General features: G+C 40.5%; 1 protein-coding gene across 2 annotated transcripts in view; it reads left to right on the forward strand.

Annotated features, from left to right (window-relative positions):
* LOC124009664 (receptor-type tyrosine-protein phosphatase N2-like) overlaps positions 1-20,019 on the forward strand; it is a 160,885-nt gene that overhangs the window by 115,760 nt on the left and 25,106 nt on the right. For both annotated transcript variants that reach the window (XM_046321691.1, XM_046321692.1), the window contains one exon: positions 13,803-14,015. In XM_046321691.1, the coding sequence (XP_046177647.1) occupies positions 13,803-14,015 (213 nt within the window). The remainder of the gene's footprint in view (positions 1-13,802; positions 14,016-20,019) is intronic.

Genomic DNA, 20,019 nt, shown 5'->3' on the forward strand with positions numbered 1-20,019 from the left:
CACAACGCTTTCCTGACCAATTCACTGTTTGTACCAGCCACCTGGCCAAGAAAGCAATGGCATTTTGAGGAGCTCTCTCTCTCTCTCTCTCTCTCTCTTTGTCTGTGAATACACAGAGACATTTTTTTCTTCCCTGGGCATCAAAACAACCTTTCTTTTCTCTTTTCTCCCTGCCATCAATAGGAGCGGCAGCTGACTCTTCAAGCTCAATGCATCACGTCTGTCTGCCTCCACAGCAATCACCTTCATCACGAATCAGTCTCAGACAGGGAGAATGCCTCAAAGCCTCTAAAATGAATTGTCGCTTTTTGTTCGAGGCAGAATGAGGGGATTGTGATAACAATAAGGTCCCCCACAATTATACTCTTTTTTTTACATCTGGTACCACCACTACTACTATTTCTACCACTTCTACCACTAGTGCCACCACTACTTCCACCAATACCTACTACTACTACCATTATTACCACTACTGCGTCTACTACTACTTCTACCGCTACTACTTTTACCACTACTTATTCTACCAAAACTACTTCTACTAACATTACTACTACTACCACTACTACCACTACTACTACCACTACTACTATTTCTACTTCTACCGCTACTACTACCACTACTACTTCTAATACTTCTACCACTACTTATTCTATCAATACTACTTCTATTAACATTACTACTTCTACCACTACTACTATCACTACTACCACTACTACTACCATGAATACTTCTACCACTACTTATTCCACCACTACTACTACCACCACTACCACTACCACTACTACTTCTATCACTACTTCTACTACCATTACTACCGCTACTACTACTACTACTACTGACACTACCATTACTACTACTACCACTGCTACCACCACTACTACTACCACTACTCCCACTACTACTTCTACCACTAATACAACTGCTTATTCTGCCAATACTACTACTACTACCATTACTACCACTTCTACTACTACTTCTACCACTAATACTTCTACCACTACTACTTCTACTACCATTACTACCACTACTACTACCACTACCACTACCACTACCACTACTACTACCACTACCACCAACACCACTATCACTATTACTACTACTACCACTACCACTACTACCAGTACTACTACTACCACTACTAACACTACTAACACTACTACTACTACTACCACTACTGACACTACTAACACTACTACTACTACTACTACTACTACTACCACTACCACTACTACCACTACTACTACCACAAATACTTCTAATACTTCTACCACTACTTATTTTACCACTATTACTTCTACTACCATTACTACCACTACTACTACTACTACTACTACTACTACTACTACTACTACTACTACTACTGCCACTACCATTACTACTACTACCACTACTACCACTACCACTACTACTACTACCACTACTACCACTACTACTTCTACCACTAATACAACTACTTATTCTGCCAATACTACTACTACTACCATTACTACCACTTCTACTACTACTTCTACCACTACTACTTCTACTACTACTATTTCTACTACCATTACTACCACTACTACTACCACTACCACCAACACCACTATCACTATTACTACTACTACCACTACTACCAGTACTACTACAACCACTACCACTACTACTACCACTACTACTACCACTACTAACACTACTAACACTACTACAACTACTAACACTACTACTACTACTACCACTACAACCACTACCACTACTACCACAAATACTACTACCACAAATACTTCTACCACTAATACTTCTACCACTACTTATTTTACCACTACTACTTCTACTACCATTACTACCACTACTACTACCACTACTTCTACTACCACCACTATTTCTACTACCACTACTACTTCTACTACCATTACTACCACTACTACTACTACTCCTACCACTACTACCACTACTACTTCTACCACTAATACTTATACCACTACTTATTCCACCACTACTACTTCTACTACCACTGCTACTACCATTACTAGCTCTACCACTACTACTACCACTACCACCACTACTAACTCCTACCACCAACACCACTATCACTATTACTACTACTACCACTATCACTAATATCACAACTACCAGTACTACTACCAGTACTACTACTACCACTACCACTACTACCACTACTACTACCACCACTACTACTACCACTACCACTACTACTACCACTAATACTTCTACCACTACTTATTTTACCACTACTACTTCTGTTACCATTACTACCACTACTACTACTACCACTACTACCACTACTACTACAACTTCTACCACTAATACCACTACTTCTTCCAACAATACTACTACTACTACTACTACTACTATTTCTACTACCACTACTACTTCTACCACTAACACTTCTACCACTACTTATTCTATCAATACTACTTCTACTAACATTACTACTTCTACCACTACTTCTACTACCATTACTATCACTAATACTACTACTACTGACACTACCATTACTACTACTACCACTGCTACCACCACTACCACCACTACTACTACCACTACTACCACTAATACTTCTACCACTAATACAACTACTTATTCTGCCAATACTACTACTACTACCATTACTACCACTTCTACTACTACTTCTACCACTAATACTTCTACCACTACTACATCTACTACCATTACTAGAAGCTACCACTACCACTACTACTACCACTACCACCAACACCACTATCACTATTACTACTACCTCCACTACCAGTACTACTACTAGCAGTAGTACTACTACTACCACTACTACTACCACAAATACCTTCTAATACTTCTACCACTACTTATTTTACCACTACTACTTATACTACCATTACTACCACTACCACTACTACTACCACTACTTCTACTTCTACTACCACTACTACTTCAACTACCATTACTACTACTACTACTACTACTACTACTACTACTACTACTACTACTACTACTACTGCCACTACCATTACTACTACTACCACTACTACCACTACTACTTCTACCACTAATACAACTACTACCATTACTACCACTTCTACTACTACTTCTACCACTACTACTTCTACTACTACTACTTCTACTACCATTACTACCACTATTACTACCACTACCACTACTACTACCACTACCACCATCACCACTATCACTATTACTACTACTACCACTACTACCAGTACTACTACTACCAGTAGTACTACTGCTACCACTACCACTACTACCACTTCTACTACCACTACTAACACTACTACCACTACTAACACTACTACTACTACTACTACTACCACTACTACTACCACTACAACCACTACCACTACCACTACTACTACCACAAATACTTCTACCACTAATACTTCTACCACTACTTATTTTAACACTACTACTTCTACTACCATTACTACCACTACCACTACTACTACCACTACTACTACTACCACTACTTCTACTACCACCACTATTTCTACTACCACTACTACTACCACTACTACCACTACTACTTCTACCACTAATACAACTACTTATTCTGCCAATACTACTACTACTACCATTACTACCACTTCTATTACTACTTCTACCATTAATACTTCTACCACTACTTATTCCACCACTACTACTTCTACTACCACTACTACTACCATTACTAGTTCTACCACTACCACTACCACTACTACTACCACTACCACTACTACTACCACTACCACCAACACCACTATCACTATTACTACTACTACCACTATCACTAATATCACAACTACCAGTACTACTACCAGTACTACTACTATTACCACTACCACTACTACCACTACTACTACCACCACTACTACTACCACTACCACTACTACTACCACTAATACTTCTACCACTACTTATTTTACCACTACTACTTCTGTTACCATTACTACTACTACTACTACTACCACTACTACTACTATTTCTACAACTTCTACCACTAATACCACTACTTCTTCCACCAATACTACTACTACTACTACTACTACTACTATTTCTACTTTTCCACCACTACTACTACTACTACTTCTACCACTAATACTTCTACCACTACTTATTCTATCAATACTACTTCTACTAACATTACTACTTCTACCACTACCACTACTACTATCACTACTACCATTACTACTACCACAAATACTTCTACCACTACTTATTCCACCACTACTACTACTACCACCACCACTACTACTTCTACCACTAATACTTCTACTACTTCTACTACCATTACTACCACTACTACTACTACTGACACTACCATTACTACTACTACCACTGCTACCACCACTACTACTACTACCACTACTACTTCTACCACTAATACAACTACTTCTTCTGCCAATACTACTACTACTACCACTGCTACCACCACTACCATTACTACCACTTCTACTACTACTTCTACCACTAATACTACCACTACCACTACTACTACCACTACCACTATCACTATTACTACTACTACCACTACCACCAGTACTACTACTACCAGTAGTACTACTGTTACCACTACCACTACTACTACTACCACTACGACCACTACTACTACTACTACCACTACCACTACTACCACTACTATTACTAATACTACCACTACTACTACTACTACCACTACAACCCCTACCACTACTATTACTACTTCTACCACTACTACTACAACAACTACTACTACTACCACCACTACTACCACTACCACTACCAATACCACTATCACTACTAATACTACTACTACCACTACCACCACTACTACCACTACCAATACCACTATTACTACTAATACTACTACTACCAATAACACCACTACTACCACTACCAATACCACTATCACTACTAATACTACTACTACCACTACCACCACTACTACCACTACCACTACTACCTCTACTACTACTACTGCTACTACTACCACTACCACTACTACCACTACTACCACTACCACTACTACTGCTACTTCTACTAGTACTACTACTACTAAATCCTACATTCTGGAAACAATTGATGCTTATAACCATGGAATAAAGGGTGTGACTGTGTAAGAATTGATCATTCATGATCATTTGATTCTTTATTTGAGAATGAATTGTGAGAAATTAACTATTATTCCAAGGTGGCCCTGTTATTTTATTCTCTTCTGCAAAGTGATGATCAAAATTGAAAGGAGTATGTTTCAGATGTAAATTAAACCCTACGTTATTAACCCTCTTTTTTTAACCCTCTTTTTAAAAGGAATGATTATGTGAAAAACCAAGGTCTATGTGACCTGGGTTGTGAAATCAAGCACACAGCATGAAATACTCTATTTGGGTTGAAATCCTGGAGACGCCTGTCAGACTACAGACAGAGCCTGAGCCCAGCCAGTCTCTCCAGCGCACACATACACACACACACACACACACACACTGGTTATGTAGGCTTGCTTGTCATGCAATTTTCCACCTTGTGAAGTGAGCTTAGGTAGGTGTGCCTGTATCCCAAATGGCACCCTGTGCCCTATATAGTGCACTGCTTTTGACCAGGGCTCACAAAAGTAGTGCACTATATAGGGAATAGGGCACCATTTGGGATGCAGACACACACCTACCTAAGCTCACTTCACAAGGTGGAAAATTGAGCAGCGTGAAGAAGCACCCGGACTCCAGAGGAAAAAGGCTTCCTTAGCTTGCTTATTCTCTCTGTGTCCAAGCCTTTTCACTATCACTATAGAGCCCCTCTGCCCGTATGAAATGCCTCGTCACAGTTGGTTTGTCAGCAGCAGAGAGAGGATGTGGAGGCCACTGGCCAGATGTTATTTATGCGTAATAATGTACTGTCTAATAATGTAGCCTATCTTGCACGTGTCATTAAGGTTAGCTATGGGCCCTGGTCAAAAGTAGTGCACAATATAGGGAATAGGGTACCATTTGAGACATATTCAGGCTTTTGCGTTGCACGTTTGTTTTGATCGTAATACCAAGAGACACGGGGGGTTGTGGGGGATGGGAAATGAGTGGTGTCTAAAAGGTGGACAGATTAGTTTGGTGGTCCACTACTGAATTTGTGCTGTCAGCTTGGCAAAAGAAGTTACACTGAAACCTAGTTTTCCCATTGAAGGATATTAGTCTTGGTGCACAGTCTCTCATTTCACTGGTTAGGCTCAAACAAATGGAAATGTGAAAAGAAAACGAATTGCCGTAGCATCATGGACACGAGAGGTCAGGGAACTTACCGCTTTTGGTACCTCAGTCGGAGAGGAAGCTATTGGATAGTAAATAAATAAACATTTATACATTCCAATATATTTTCGCCTTTTTTAAACTCTGTTTAATCCACCACATATGCTCTTCTTACTTTAGCGTTTTAAGATGCTGCTTAGAGGGAGAAAAACCCGGGACTAGCCAGCCTATCCTAATGGAAAGCGTTTGCATGCTGCTCAGGGGGAAATGAGATATTGGAGCTGTAAGCTGAAGCTGGCTGTGGCGTCCTTTCTGTTTGTCCGATTGCAGCCCGGTGCAGAGTGAAAGCGCCCGGTTTTGTCCCTGTGCTGAGCCTGTCACCTCCAGCTGTCACACAGGAGAACAATGGACCAACACAGGAGGAGTTGGGCCTGAATAGAAAGATAAACTGAAGAGTCCTACCAAGTCTTGTCGTCTGCATTAGACAGGATCTCCTTCCCTCCTGTTCTAAGGCTGTGTCCCAAATGACACCCATTCCCCTATATAGTGCACTACTTTTGACCAGAGGTGTGCACAATATTTTACCAGATGTCAAAAGTAGTGCAATGTGTAAGGAACAAGGATGCCATTTGTGACGTTCTTTAACCCTTTCTCTCCCCTCTGATCCACGTGCCCCCCCCCCTCTCCTGGTTTCTCAGACCCAGACACCCAGCCTTCCTTCCCCCATGTTTTCTGCAGCTGTTTCCCTCCATAGGATCAGCCCTTTCTGTGATAATAACTAATTAGCAGTATGTGTTGATTGGTTTTTGGAGGGATGTTTGTCCCTGTGTGTACTGTAGCGAAATAAGTCTCTGCTCCCTCTCTCTACATACCTAGGTATTTTGAGGATAGGACACTGTGAGTCACTACTGCAGTGCATGGTCAAGGCTGGCAAATGCAATACCATAATCAGATACATCGTTTTGTGTCGGTAGGACTGGCACAAGACAGCAGGAATGAATAATGGTTGTCAAGTTTATATATATATATTTTTTTTACAGATGAATGAAAAGGTAGGCTACAGTTAAGTAGCATAGTAGGCTTACTGTAAATCTGGGGATAACATGTACAGAGTAAGCTATAGCCTACAGTTGAACAACTAAAGGATGATTCTCAACCCATAGGAACAAAGAATATATGTGTGTGTGTGTGTGTGTGTGTGTGTGTGTGTGTGTGTGTGTGTGTGTGTGTGTGTGTGTGTGTGTGTGTGTGTGTGTGTGTGTGTGTGTGTGTGTGTGTGTGTGTGTGTGTGTGTGTGTGTGTGTGTGTGTGTGTGTGTGTGTGTATGTGTATATGTATAGATATGTATATATATATGTATATATATGTATATATGTATATATGTGTATATATGTATATATGTGTATATATGTATATATGTGTATATATGTATATATGTATATATATGTGTATATATGTATATATGTATATATGTGTATATATGTATATATGTATATATGTGTATATATGTATATATGTATATATATGTATATATGTGTATATATGTATATATGTATATATATGTATATATGTGTATATATATATATATATGTATATATATATGTATATATATATATGTGTGTATATGTGTGTGGTTCAACCCATTTATTTCCAATAATTGAATATCCAAGAAAGAAATTAAATATAAATAAATATAACAATTATTGTACAAATGAGAGGCAGGCAAGCGCAGGATCCATTCATATTCCCGACCAGCTTTTCAACAGCCAGCTCTGAGCTCTCCTCAAGCTTTCGCTACACAGTCGGCAACATGTGGAGGCATCACCATAGCAACCATTGGATGTGACATGTGGTACAGACAGGGACCCGAGGGCCGCTGAATATAAGGAGGGGCTCGATCCCCTACTTTGTCCAAAGCGAATAAATCATCACCCACACACATCTCCGCCACTCCTTTCCGCGGGAGTAGCGTGCTGGTATGGTTGAGGTTTCTCTAAAGAGTTTGTCAAGGAAAAAATAGCTATTGGTGTATTTTATTTTTCTCCAAGCTTTCACCTCATTTGAGGAGAAGGCTTACCGGTCAGAGCAACCGCTGTCGTGCGCCTTTGTCACGGCTGAATTGAATGGAAGAGAGAGACTGTGAACTTTTGAAAGACGAAAGAACGAAGTGAGAGGAGTCATTCACGCTGATGTTACCGCCGCTGCTAGTGTCTATGCAGCGACTGCCGTGTCGTGCGTGCTCTCGGATGGAATAGCTGAAGCTCAAGGAGTCTCTGTAACATCTCAACATGAATTTGGGTAAATACTCGTATCAGATTAGGCGACGCATTATTGCAACACCGCTTGGCTTCACTTCTCTATATCTCGAGATATCTCATGTTCAGCAAGTGCATGTGGGGCTATTGGTGATAATCATCCAAATGGACTTGGATAAGATTATTTTGATTGTGTTTCGAGTTCATATACTTATATATTAACCTATTTTGTTTTGTCATACATAGGCTATAGCCTGCTGGTCTTTTTGGATAATTGCGCATTACGCATGACGTTGTTGTATTTCATATGGTGAACATGCCTAATCCTCTGTTGGTATCAGTATATATTAATTAACCATAACCTGAAATATAAATTCAGTAGGCTCGTATTTGTTATTTATTTCTCTCACATTTCGACCCATTTTGACCACTCTTCTATAGAAATCTGAAGTTAATGCGCGGTGCACTGTGTAGCCTACCTGGAGTTTACGCATTAAGAAGATTGACGGCTCACAGTTGCCAGGGGTCAACTCAGTGCATATTTCTGTAGCCTAGACACAGTCTTTTATATTTGAATCAAAACTGTTCAAAAATGTAATTTTGGGGTGGTTATTTTTGGTTATCTAGTCGATTTATTATCTGTTATTCTGATCTATTGAAGTGAACAGACCTTATTGAAATATAGAACAGTTATTATGCCTTCAATGGTGGCACTTCATGTTGTAATGTATATGGAGAATTTACTTGTTTTAATGGTGTGTACAAATGATTAATTTGGAGGACCATCATGCATCACAATATGAGTGTACATATCAACGTTATAGGGCTATCTATGTTTGCCAGTTTGGCGGACTGAGGTCCAAAGAACTGAATAGAATGGAAACAACTTCCACTAGAGTAGGCCTATATATATATATATATATATAATGTATGTGTGGATATATATATTAAATATATTATACATATATATAATGTATGTGTGGATATATATATTAAATATATTATACATATATATAATGTATGTGTGGATATATATATTAAATATATTATACATATATATAATGTATGTGTGGATATATATATGTATATATAATATGATTGATATGTGTGGTAAATTGTGTTAACAATTTATACACTAGTGAATCGTTAAATTATTCTCTTGAAAAGTGTGTATGTGTGTGTGTGTGTGTGTGTGTGTGCATGCCTGTTTGCTGAAAGGTTTTGTAAATGGGGGTGAACTTTTCCAAGGCATTGTATTATCCGAGGTTAGGGAGAGATCATTGTTTCCTCACAGTAGCTGGCAGAAAACAATAGTTAGACGCCTCTCTCCCCCTGACCTTTATTCAATGATTTAGAATAAGCCAGAGCTGTAGAAATCCATCTGCCTTTTGTCTAAGGTAGCCTCACTAATCTTCCATACCCCCTCACCAAGCCAACCAACATCCCTCAACTCAAGCCCTCTCTCTATGCCTTCTAGTTCACATACTAGAATTTGAAAAACTATAAGGGCTGGATGGGATTTAGTCGGAGGGGTCTCTAATTTTATAAGAGAGAAGAAGAGACCTGGGTTTCAATATGACTCCCTGTTAAGATAATGGTGAAAATAAATCCATGTTTTTAAGCCTATGGAATTGAAGAGTTTTAGTGACTATATTTTCTATGTCCCGCTATAGAACAGAATTCAGACCTTGCTTAATTACCAGTTTTCTCTCATCATACTGTAAACCCGTATAACCTATGGATTGTATGAGAAATACACTTGTCTTTTATATGCTGACAATTTTACAGCAATAATACATACATTTGAACAAGTGCATCTGCATACATTCTGCATGGTTTTTAATTTCAACAACCCTCGGATCATTAAGTATCGTTTCTCTCTCTTTCTTCAGATTATTGTAGCCTATAAACTATTGTTTCTCTCCGGAGAATCAGTGTTATTTTGGCCACACTCACCTACATCTGATATGTGTTGAAATGAAAAGCTTGACCCCAGAGTGTGCAGCATCCATCCTTGACGGCTATGCTAATGCTTTTTCTCCAATGCACGCTGAGGAGGAGCTGTGTATGTCAGATCACGTTTGCCTATGTGAAATTGAAATTTGCAAGTACAATTGCTTCAGGACAGATGGACAATAGACCTCTCGGCATGAAAGGAACTCCCTTCCCCTTTGCTATCTGAGACCATTTTTTCAGCTTAATCATTTTTTATTTTTTTTTGCATGCATTAAGCAGTGTTGAAACAAAATATTTTTGGCCTACAATTGAGCTAGGCAAGTTAAGTTAAGTTAAGTTAACAACAGTGATTCATATTATGTAAAACATTAGATATCAGACTTACAAATGGTCTTCATACCACATTTGTTTACAAGGAAATGTGTGTCAATTTCAGAAAAACTATTTTATAATGATTTTTATTGGCACACATTTGTATTTATTTTTGTATCTATATTTGTATCTATATTTGTATCACCAAACATAATAAAGAAATGCAATTTCTTTCCATATATAATGGGATTTAATCTTACACAGCCCTGTGCGTCAAGATGTTGCCATGTCATTTGATTGAAAGTGCTAAGCCTTTGGAGAGAGAGGTGGAAAGGAAGGCCCTGGAGCTGCAATATTGAAGAGAAGATTCTGCCTTTTTGTCTGTCTGGCTGGCCTGCCTGGTAATATCTATTTTATGCTTCCTTTATACTGTTCCAATGAAAAGGTCAAACATTCTCTTGTTGTGGTATTTTTTTTTTGTAGATGCATAAAAAAATGTAGGCCTTCAGATAATAATCACACACACGATACACATATTTACTTCGAACATTCTCCCTCAGCAAGCTTTTTGCTTTTCAATTATTCTACATTTTTTCTATGCCACAGCATCTGGTTCTGTGGTTCTGCACCACAAATCAGAATCTTATCTCCTCATTTTTCATAGATGTGATTTAACGGCAGGCAGTTGAAGTCAGGCTACATTTGTTTGAATCAATAGAGAGGGCAGTATAAGCATCTGTCCAGTGAGGGAAGACTGAGCAGTTACAGTTTGGAAACTAAGTATGGCTATTACTATCCAAGCAAGATGCCATTGATCCTTCTCTATGAAGTTTAATTTGACAAAATAATGAAATGATTCTAATCTTTTTTGGGGAGGGTGGCGGGGGTGGGGCTCCGTGGGAATATATATTTTGCAGAAGATTACTGGAATCAAAGCAAGTGTGTCATGCAGTTCAAATGTATTATTAGTGAGTGGCTACAATAAACATTCTGCCCAGTTTATTTAGTCATATTTTTCTGTAAGATGCATCAGAGTGTTACGGTATTTCTCTCTCTCTCTCTCTCTGAGACTGAGAGAAGGTCAGTGGAAACACAATGCTTAGAATCTTTTAGAATTGAATCTTTAGAAAATAATATCATATTTTTTTAGACTGAGAAATGCTATTTTTCATGCTAGCACTGAGTGCCTCGGTGAGACTGATAGAGAGGAGAGTTTCCCACTGTTTCCTTTGAACACCATCACATTACCATGCAACCAGGCTTTACAGTAGAGCTTAATGCTCCCAGGCAAATTGGACCCCACAAAGCATTGGTAAACTGTTGTCTCCCTTTGTAGAGCTTTCTGCATCCGTTCTTTTAAGGTGCTGAATACAGCCAGCTATGAATGAAATCAGAGGGAATAGATCTATACCGTTCACTGTAGTGGCGGGGTACCCTGTCTCACAGCCTCACAACACAAGGCATTCCAGAACAATCCTTGTGCAGCATTCAGTGGCCACCCCTTCCAACCTTCCACCTCCTAGGGGCTTACACGTCTGTGACAGGCAGGCAGGCCCAAGCGGGGCCCATCTCACAATCTGTGTCCCAAATCACACCCTATTCCCTATACAGTGCACCACTTTGACCAAAGCCCTGGTCAAAAGTAGAGCTTATAGGGAATAGGGTGTGATCTGGGATGCCGCCACGGCCTTTTTTTTAACACACATTTCCATTAATTGGGATGCAGACTGGCCCGGCCCTAATCCCTACGACCCCTGGCCTGCCACCGACTGACACACGTTCCACCAATATTTTCTTGCTAGGTCTTTATGATGCAGAGATAAAATGAGCCTGAACTTTAAATGAGGGCCTTGCTTTTCTGCAATGTAAGACAAGGTAGAAAATAGAATGTGGCAGGCTGAATACATAGCATAAAATGACTATTAGAACAAGATCATGAATAGCCTAGTCAGGCATTCATAATGGTGTGAGAGAGGGGGGTTGTAAATGCATTTTTTTGTAACACTACAAAGAGGATGTAAAAAATAATAAGGAAAAAAATGGTTTGCTAATTATTCCTGTCTTGAAGCAAGCAGCAGAGTCAAGCCAAGCTTTTTTCACTATTTATTTTTGATCATTCTGTAAAAAAAAGGGGAATTGTTGATCTGGTAGTTGAGAGCTGCAAATTGCAATCCCGTCTCTTCACTCGTCCCCCCTGCTCCGTATTGTTGCTAACATCATTTATGCTGTCTCTAATGAGAGAGAATTATCAAGCTATTGTTGATTCACCGTGGCCGGGGTCTGTGTCCCAAATGGCACCCTATTCCCTATGGGCCCTGCTCACAGAAGTAGTGCACCATAAAGGGAACAGTGTGCCATTTGGGACATACCCCGGGTAGAATGGAACACAACCATTATCCCAGATCACTGGCCTCTGAAATGAACTCCATGTAGCAGTAAGATGGTCTGCTTTTAATGAACAACATAATGAATTTCCCTTCTTTATATGTTTTAGTGCATGTGGTGCTTTTTCCCTATGTAGCCTACTTGGGCATAGGTTTATATGGTGTTTGAATTGAGCACTCTGTCTATAGTGGGATTTCTTCCTAGCAATGTACTGTGTAAAATGAAGTAGGCTAAATTAATCCTAAAGTTTGCTTTAGATACGTGTTTGGCAGTGATTAAATGCTTGACAGGTTGTAGGTACTCGACAAGTCATTGGCTACTAGTCAAATGTCCTTCTGTTTGTAATGATGTCATAGGAAAATACAGCAGGAAAACTACTGTGTCAGGTGAAGCTAACAGTGGTTGGGTTAATACAGTCGAAATATTTGTTATTTTATTCAATATATTCCTTAATAATCTACATTTTGCGGAGTTGATGTGTTCCGTGCACTATTGGACACATGATGGAGCAAAAACACTTGAGTCTGAAAACACAACGTCACCATTATATCATGTGTAATTCTCCCCCCTGCCCCCACCTCTCTCTCTCTCATCCCTTCCTCTCCCTCTCTTTCTCCATCTCCCTCTCCCTCTCCCCCCCACCCTCTGTCACTCCTCCCTCCCTCCCTCACTCCATCTCTCTCTCCCTCTCTCTTTCCCTCACTCTCTCCTACAGAGAAGCCAGATCAGCCAGATTCCCACCAAGTACAGCGCAGCCGAGTCCGCCAAGTTCCTGATCCTGACAGTGGTGTCTATCCTTTGCATCGTGGCTGTGCTGCTGGCCTCCATCGTGGTCTACTGCCTCCGACACCACTCTTACCTCAAGCTCAAGGAGAAACTCACCAGCCTGGGAACAGACACAGGCAGCGATGCTACGTCCACCTATCAAGTAGGGGAATATATATCAGACGTTATGTGGTGTACACTTCACAGGAGGCTGGTGAGGGGAGGACGGCTCATATTAATGGCTGGAACGGAGCTAATGAAATGGCATCAAACACGTGGTATTTGATACCATTGCAACTATTCTGCTCCAGCCATTACCATGAGACCATCCTCCCCAATTACGGTGCCACCAACCTCCTGTGTTACACTTGTTTATCTACTAGTGGTTTGTGGTGTAATTTACTTTTTTATTTGTCATTTCATTTTTCTTTTGTAGAGTAGTATGCATTTCTTCCATTCCTTTTTGAGCATTTGGGAATTTGGAAAATGGAAAACGATATGAACTCAACAGGTTTGCGGGTGGCATTGTCTGTCTGTGCTGGTAGTCATTTCAATTCCCCTCTCTAACAGGTGTAATTATCCTACGGCCTGAAAGTCCAGTTGTGAAATTCAATTTATAGAATCCATTATTAAGTGCCTTTTTAAGCAAAGAATTAGATAGACATTTCTGCCACTGACCATTCTCCCTGATCTGTTTAAATGAGAGTGGTCCTGTGAGCATTCATTTTAGAATGAGCAGGGCCACCGCCCTCTTCTTTGGTACTTACATTTTACTGCACTTTAGGTGCTGTCCTCAAGTCATTCTAATACGTATACATAATACTAGCTTAGGGTATTCAACTTTAATGTTTCTTTCTACTTTCAAATATATTCTATTTGACTGTGACATATTTGGATGTATTTCATATTGACCAACAAGGTGGCTGGATAGTTTTATTAGTCTTAAATATTTTTCATAATCCACTTACTGCTGGGCTCCTGCACATTTCCGCTTAATTGATGTTTACTGGGCCTTTACAGACTTTGATTACAAGTAAGTAGCTTTTCCTAAGGCATTTAACACCTTGGCCATGCAACTAAAACTAATGCCAATATTGTATATTTTGATATTAAGTCATTTCACTAACATACTACACATGCAATTACAATACAATGCTTTGTTGTTATCCCTTTGCTGCTATGTTACACTCTCATAGTAGCTGTGTAGCATCCATCCTAAGGATATATAGAAGGATTCCCTTGACTGAATTGAATGTACGCCTGTGTGTGTGTGTGTGTGTGTGTGTGTGTGTGTGTGTGTGTGTGTGTGTGTGTGTGTGTGTGTGTGTGTGTGTGTGTGTGTGTGTGTGTGTGTGTGTGTGTGTGTGTGTGTGTGTGTGTGTGTGTGTGTGTGTGTGTGTGTGTGTGTGTGTGCGTGCGCTGGCCCTGCACAAGGGAGCAGGGGACTCTTTAAAGCTACATGCAATTAAACCAGAAGGGTAGCAGCGGGCAGTTTGACGACCGTACTACACACACATCACTGAGCCACACTTACATTCTCACAACCTCACTGCATGCTAATGACCCAGGCCCTGGGTGCGTCTGTCTGAGCCTCTGAGGCCATGGTCACACACACACACACACACACACACACACACACACACACACACACACACACACACACACACACACACACACACACACACACACACACACACACACACACACACACACACACACACACACACACACACACACACACACACACACACACATATATATATCACAGAAATCTCTATGCCTTAGGTCTCAGCATCTCTTAAGTTGTCAGCCATATTGTCCTGTGATATGAAAATATGATGTTCAACTGGTTGACACTGAAAGAGAAACGCTTGATTGACAGGCTGCCTGCTGTCCCTATATTGTGGATGATGCCTGTCTGTCAGCCAGTCTCCAGTCCCCTGGATTTCCAAGAGAAACATGGGAACTGCCTGCTGAACAGTCTACTGAGGTTGATGTTATCCCTCTCTGGCCTTCCGCATCTCTCTCAATTCAATTCAAGGGGCTTTATTGGCAAGGGAAACGTGTTAACATTGCCAAAGCAAGTGAGGTTGATAATATACAAAAGTGAAATAAACAATAAAATTTTACAGTAAACATTATACATACAGAAGTTTCAAAACAATAACGACATTACATAGGTCATATTATGTATTATGTATTTACAATCTCTCTCTCTCTCTCTCTCTCTCTCTCTCTCTCTCTCTCTCTCTCTCTCTCTCTCTCTCTCTCTCTCTCTCTCTCTCTCTCTCTCTCCACCATATTGAGTCAGAGGGCCTTTGTTTGTTTTAGCACATGGGCAAAGCCTAATAAATAACATAAATACAAACTAATATTTAATGTAAATGCAACCCATTGTTTAATCTTGTTCCAAGTAGATTTTTCACTTTTGAATTCCCACATTTCTAAAGCAACGAAACCAAATCCAAGTTGGTTAAAAATCACGACATAATGACCCCAAGCACATTCTGTGCATAACACTTTTAGTTATATTGGCCCCAATATTGGAAATTTAACGGGTTATTTTGTATCCACTGTCACAATAAGCCACGCCTCCAAATATTTGAATAGGCTGCCACCGCTACATTTCCCACACCACTACATTTCCCAAACCGCTACATTTCCCACACCGCTACAGCTACATTTCCCACACCGCTACATTTCCCACACCGCTACAGCTACATTTCCCACATCGCTACATTTCCCACACCGCTACATTTCCCACACCGCTACATTTCCCACACCGCTACAGCTACATTTCCTACACCGCTACAGCTACATTTCCCACACCGCTACAGCTACACAGTTCCTACACCGCTACAGCTACATTTCCTACACCGCTACAGCTACATTTCCCACACCGCTACAGCTACATTTCCCACACCGCTACATTTCCCACACCGCTACATTTCCCACACCGCTACAGCTACATTTCCTACACCGCTACAGCTACATTTCCCACACCGCTACAGCTACACAGTTCCTACACCGCTACAGCTACATTTCCTACACCGCTACAGCTACATTTCCCACACCGCTACAGCTACATTTCCCACACCGCTACATTTCCCACACCGCTACATTTCCCACACCGCTACAGCTACATTTCCCACACCGCTACATTTCCCACACCGCTACATTTCCCACACCGCTACAGCTACATTTCCCTCACCGCTACATTTCCCACACTGCTGCATTTCCCTCACCGCTACATTTCCTACACCGCTACAGCTACATTTCCCACACCGCTACATTTCACACACCGCTACAGCTACATTTCCCACACCGCTACATTTCCTACACCGCTACAGCTACATTTCCCACACCGCTACAGCTACATTTCCCACACCACTACATTTCCCACACCGCTACAGCTACATTTCCCTCACCGCTACATTTCCCACACTGCTGCATTTCCCTCACCGCTACATTTCCCACACCGCTACATTTCCCTCACCGCTACATTTCCCACACCGCTACATTTCCCACACCGCTACATTTCCCACACCGCTACATTTCCCACACCGCTACATTTCCCACACCGCTATAGACGACGGCTGACAACGTCACAAAAATGATGTGCGCGCATTGCAGAGGCAGAAGGCTGTGTGTTTTTCTGATTCTGAACAGTCAGATATTTGCCGTGTGGGGAATCGTAGGTTGGCTTCAGTTAGTTGTATATTGTTCTTGATGCCATGTCTTGTTTGAAGGTGACTTATGTCACAGCTATGCTAATATATACAATTCCCTAGCTAGCTAATCAACAACTGTATTGATGTATTGTGCTTTAAAAAATTTTTTTACAATAAACATTTGGTGACTAAATCTAGTTTTCAACCTTGTCTGTTTTGCCGCCAAAGTTGCACACGCATCGTTTTTGTTGCTAAACAACCCACCCGTCTATGCAATGCACATAAGGTGTTAAAAGCAATTAAGAAGCTTTTATTCAATAGAAAAAAATCACATTGATCGGTCAAATGAGTTCTTTTATTTCAGACAAGTTGAATAGCATAGGTTGGTCGAACCAAAGCGTCATTTGGGATCATGCCATTCATGCCTTTACAGTGTAGTACACTATACAGGGAATGGGGCTCCATTTGATATGCTACCATGGACTGGTGTTGGGAGGCTCGCTAGTCTCTCAGTGACAGACTACGTCAACATAAATGGTACCATAGATCTGTCAGGGTACAAAGGGATGCGTGAGATCACGAGCAGCTTTAGTTCCGGGGCTTGGGATTTTCAGCACTGGTTATTTGGAAGAATCACGACTTCGCAGGTGTTAGCATCTTTCGAATTTCAGATGGGGAGGGGACATTTGGCCCAAAGACTTGTAAAGAGTGAGGTTGGGGCACTTTGTTCTGGTTCCGATCCTCGTTCTATCACTTCTCTTAACACGTATGGACCCAGAACTTAATCGAGCTTCGGAACATTTACACAAGACTGGGTTTACCGAGATCAGAAGCTCGCCTACACTGGCCACTCTTCACAGATACTTCCACTGCCCAGGACGGTATATGGTTGCTTCCCAAATGGTACCCTATTCCCTATTTAGTGACTCATAGGGCTCTTGTGTGTCTTTCTGTCTGTGTATTTGAAATCAAATGATAGAAGATAATGATATTATTTTATGTCAGGCCAGACTTTATTTTGTGAGATAGCTAGTGCGTTCTGTATCATCTGAACCAAATGCATTGGAATACATTTCCATCATCTAATCGATTTTTACAAGGTGAACTTTAACAAAAAAATCTGTGTTCAATTCCAGATTTTTGTGTGAGAAATATTAGATAACACATTCAGAGCTTGTTTTCAAACATCAGTTGAAGGAATGAATAATGTAACATCTGACAACTGTTCCAATGTCTGTCTCAGGCTCACACGTCAGAGAACAGATTTATCTATCAATCCAGGGTTTTTGTTTTGAGAATTTCTCCATATCCTGCAATATAACATGGAGATCAACCATATACAGTATAACAGACTGACACCAGGGGAGCATCCCAAATGGCACCCTATTCCCTACATAGGGCACTACTTTTGTCCAGACTCTGACCTACATAGTGCACTACTTTTGACAAGGCAATACACTATAGAGGGAATATGGTGCTATTTGGGATACAGCGCTTCATTTCTCCTTGGCCTGGGCAGTGCCATACTAAAGCTGTAAATAGGTCTTATTTCATTTAAACCTGACCTTGGTGGAACGTTTTTCTTTTTCCTCCTCGTCTGTTTCATTTGGGTTTTTAGCAGGCAGCTAATTGAATATCTCAGGGGAGGCCATTTTCATATGGGGCCTTTTTAATTAGGACTGATGGTGGTAACCACCAAGTCCACCCTGTAGAGTTGTTGGAATGTGAATGTTACAGCCTGCGGTAATGGTGCGGCTGTCTGGCTGTCTGGAATGGAGCTGTAGCAGAGGGATGGGGGAGCCTTACCTGGTGGCTGCTGGGAAAGACAGGCAGGCAGGCAGACAGGCAGACTGACAGATTTTGTAGAATTGAGTGGTTATAAGCCACTCGATTTATAGCATGTTAATAGATTGGATATATGACGGGCTGGATTCCTGTATTTCTCTATAATGTGATTCCTGTATTTCTCTATAATGTGATTCCTGTATTTCTCTATAATGTGATTCCTGTATTTCTCTATAATGTGATTCCTGTATTTCTCTATAATGTGATTCCTGTATTTCTCTATAATGTGATTCCTGTATTTCTCTATAATGTGATTCCTGTATTTCTCTATAATGTGATTCCTGTATTTCTCTATAATGTGATTCCTGTATTTCTCTATAATGTGATTCCTGTATTTCTCTATAATGTGATTCCTGTATTTCTCTATAATGTGATTCCTGTATTTCTCTATAATGTGATTCCTGTATTTCTCTATAATGTGATTCCTGTATTTCTCTATAATGTGATTCCTGTATTTCTCTATAATGTGATTCCTGTATTTGTTTTGTATATTTTTCTAGAATGATATTGTATGTACTTAAACTGAAGCTGAGTGGTAGCACACCATGTACTCGCTCCAGTGAATGGTACTGAGGGAATGAATGGGTGCTGGTAAAACAAAGACAGAGCTAATTGCCAATGTTATGGCTTGGACAGCCAGTGGATCAATGT

The sequence above is a fragment of the Oncorhynchus gorbuscha genome, linkage group LG22, assembly GCF_021184085.1.
Source record: "Oncorhynchus gorbuscha isolate QuinsamMale2020 ecotype Even-year linkage group LG22, OgorEven_v1.0, whole genome shotgun sequence".
Taxonomy (NCBI): Eukaryota; Metazoa; Chordata; class Actinopteri; order Salmoniformes; family Salmonidae; genus Oncorhynchus; species Oncorhynchus gorbuscha.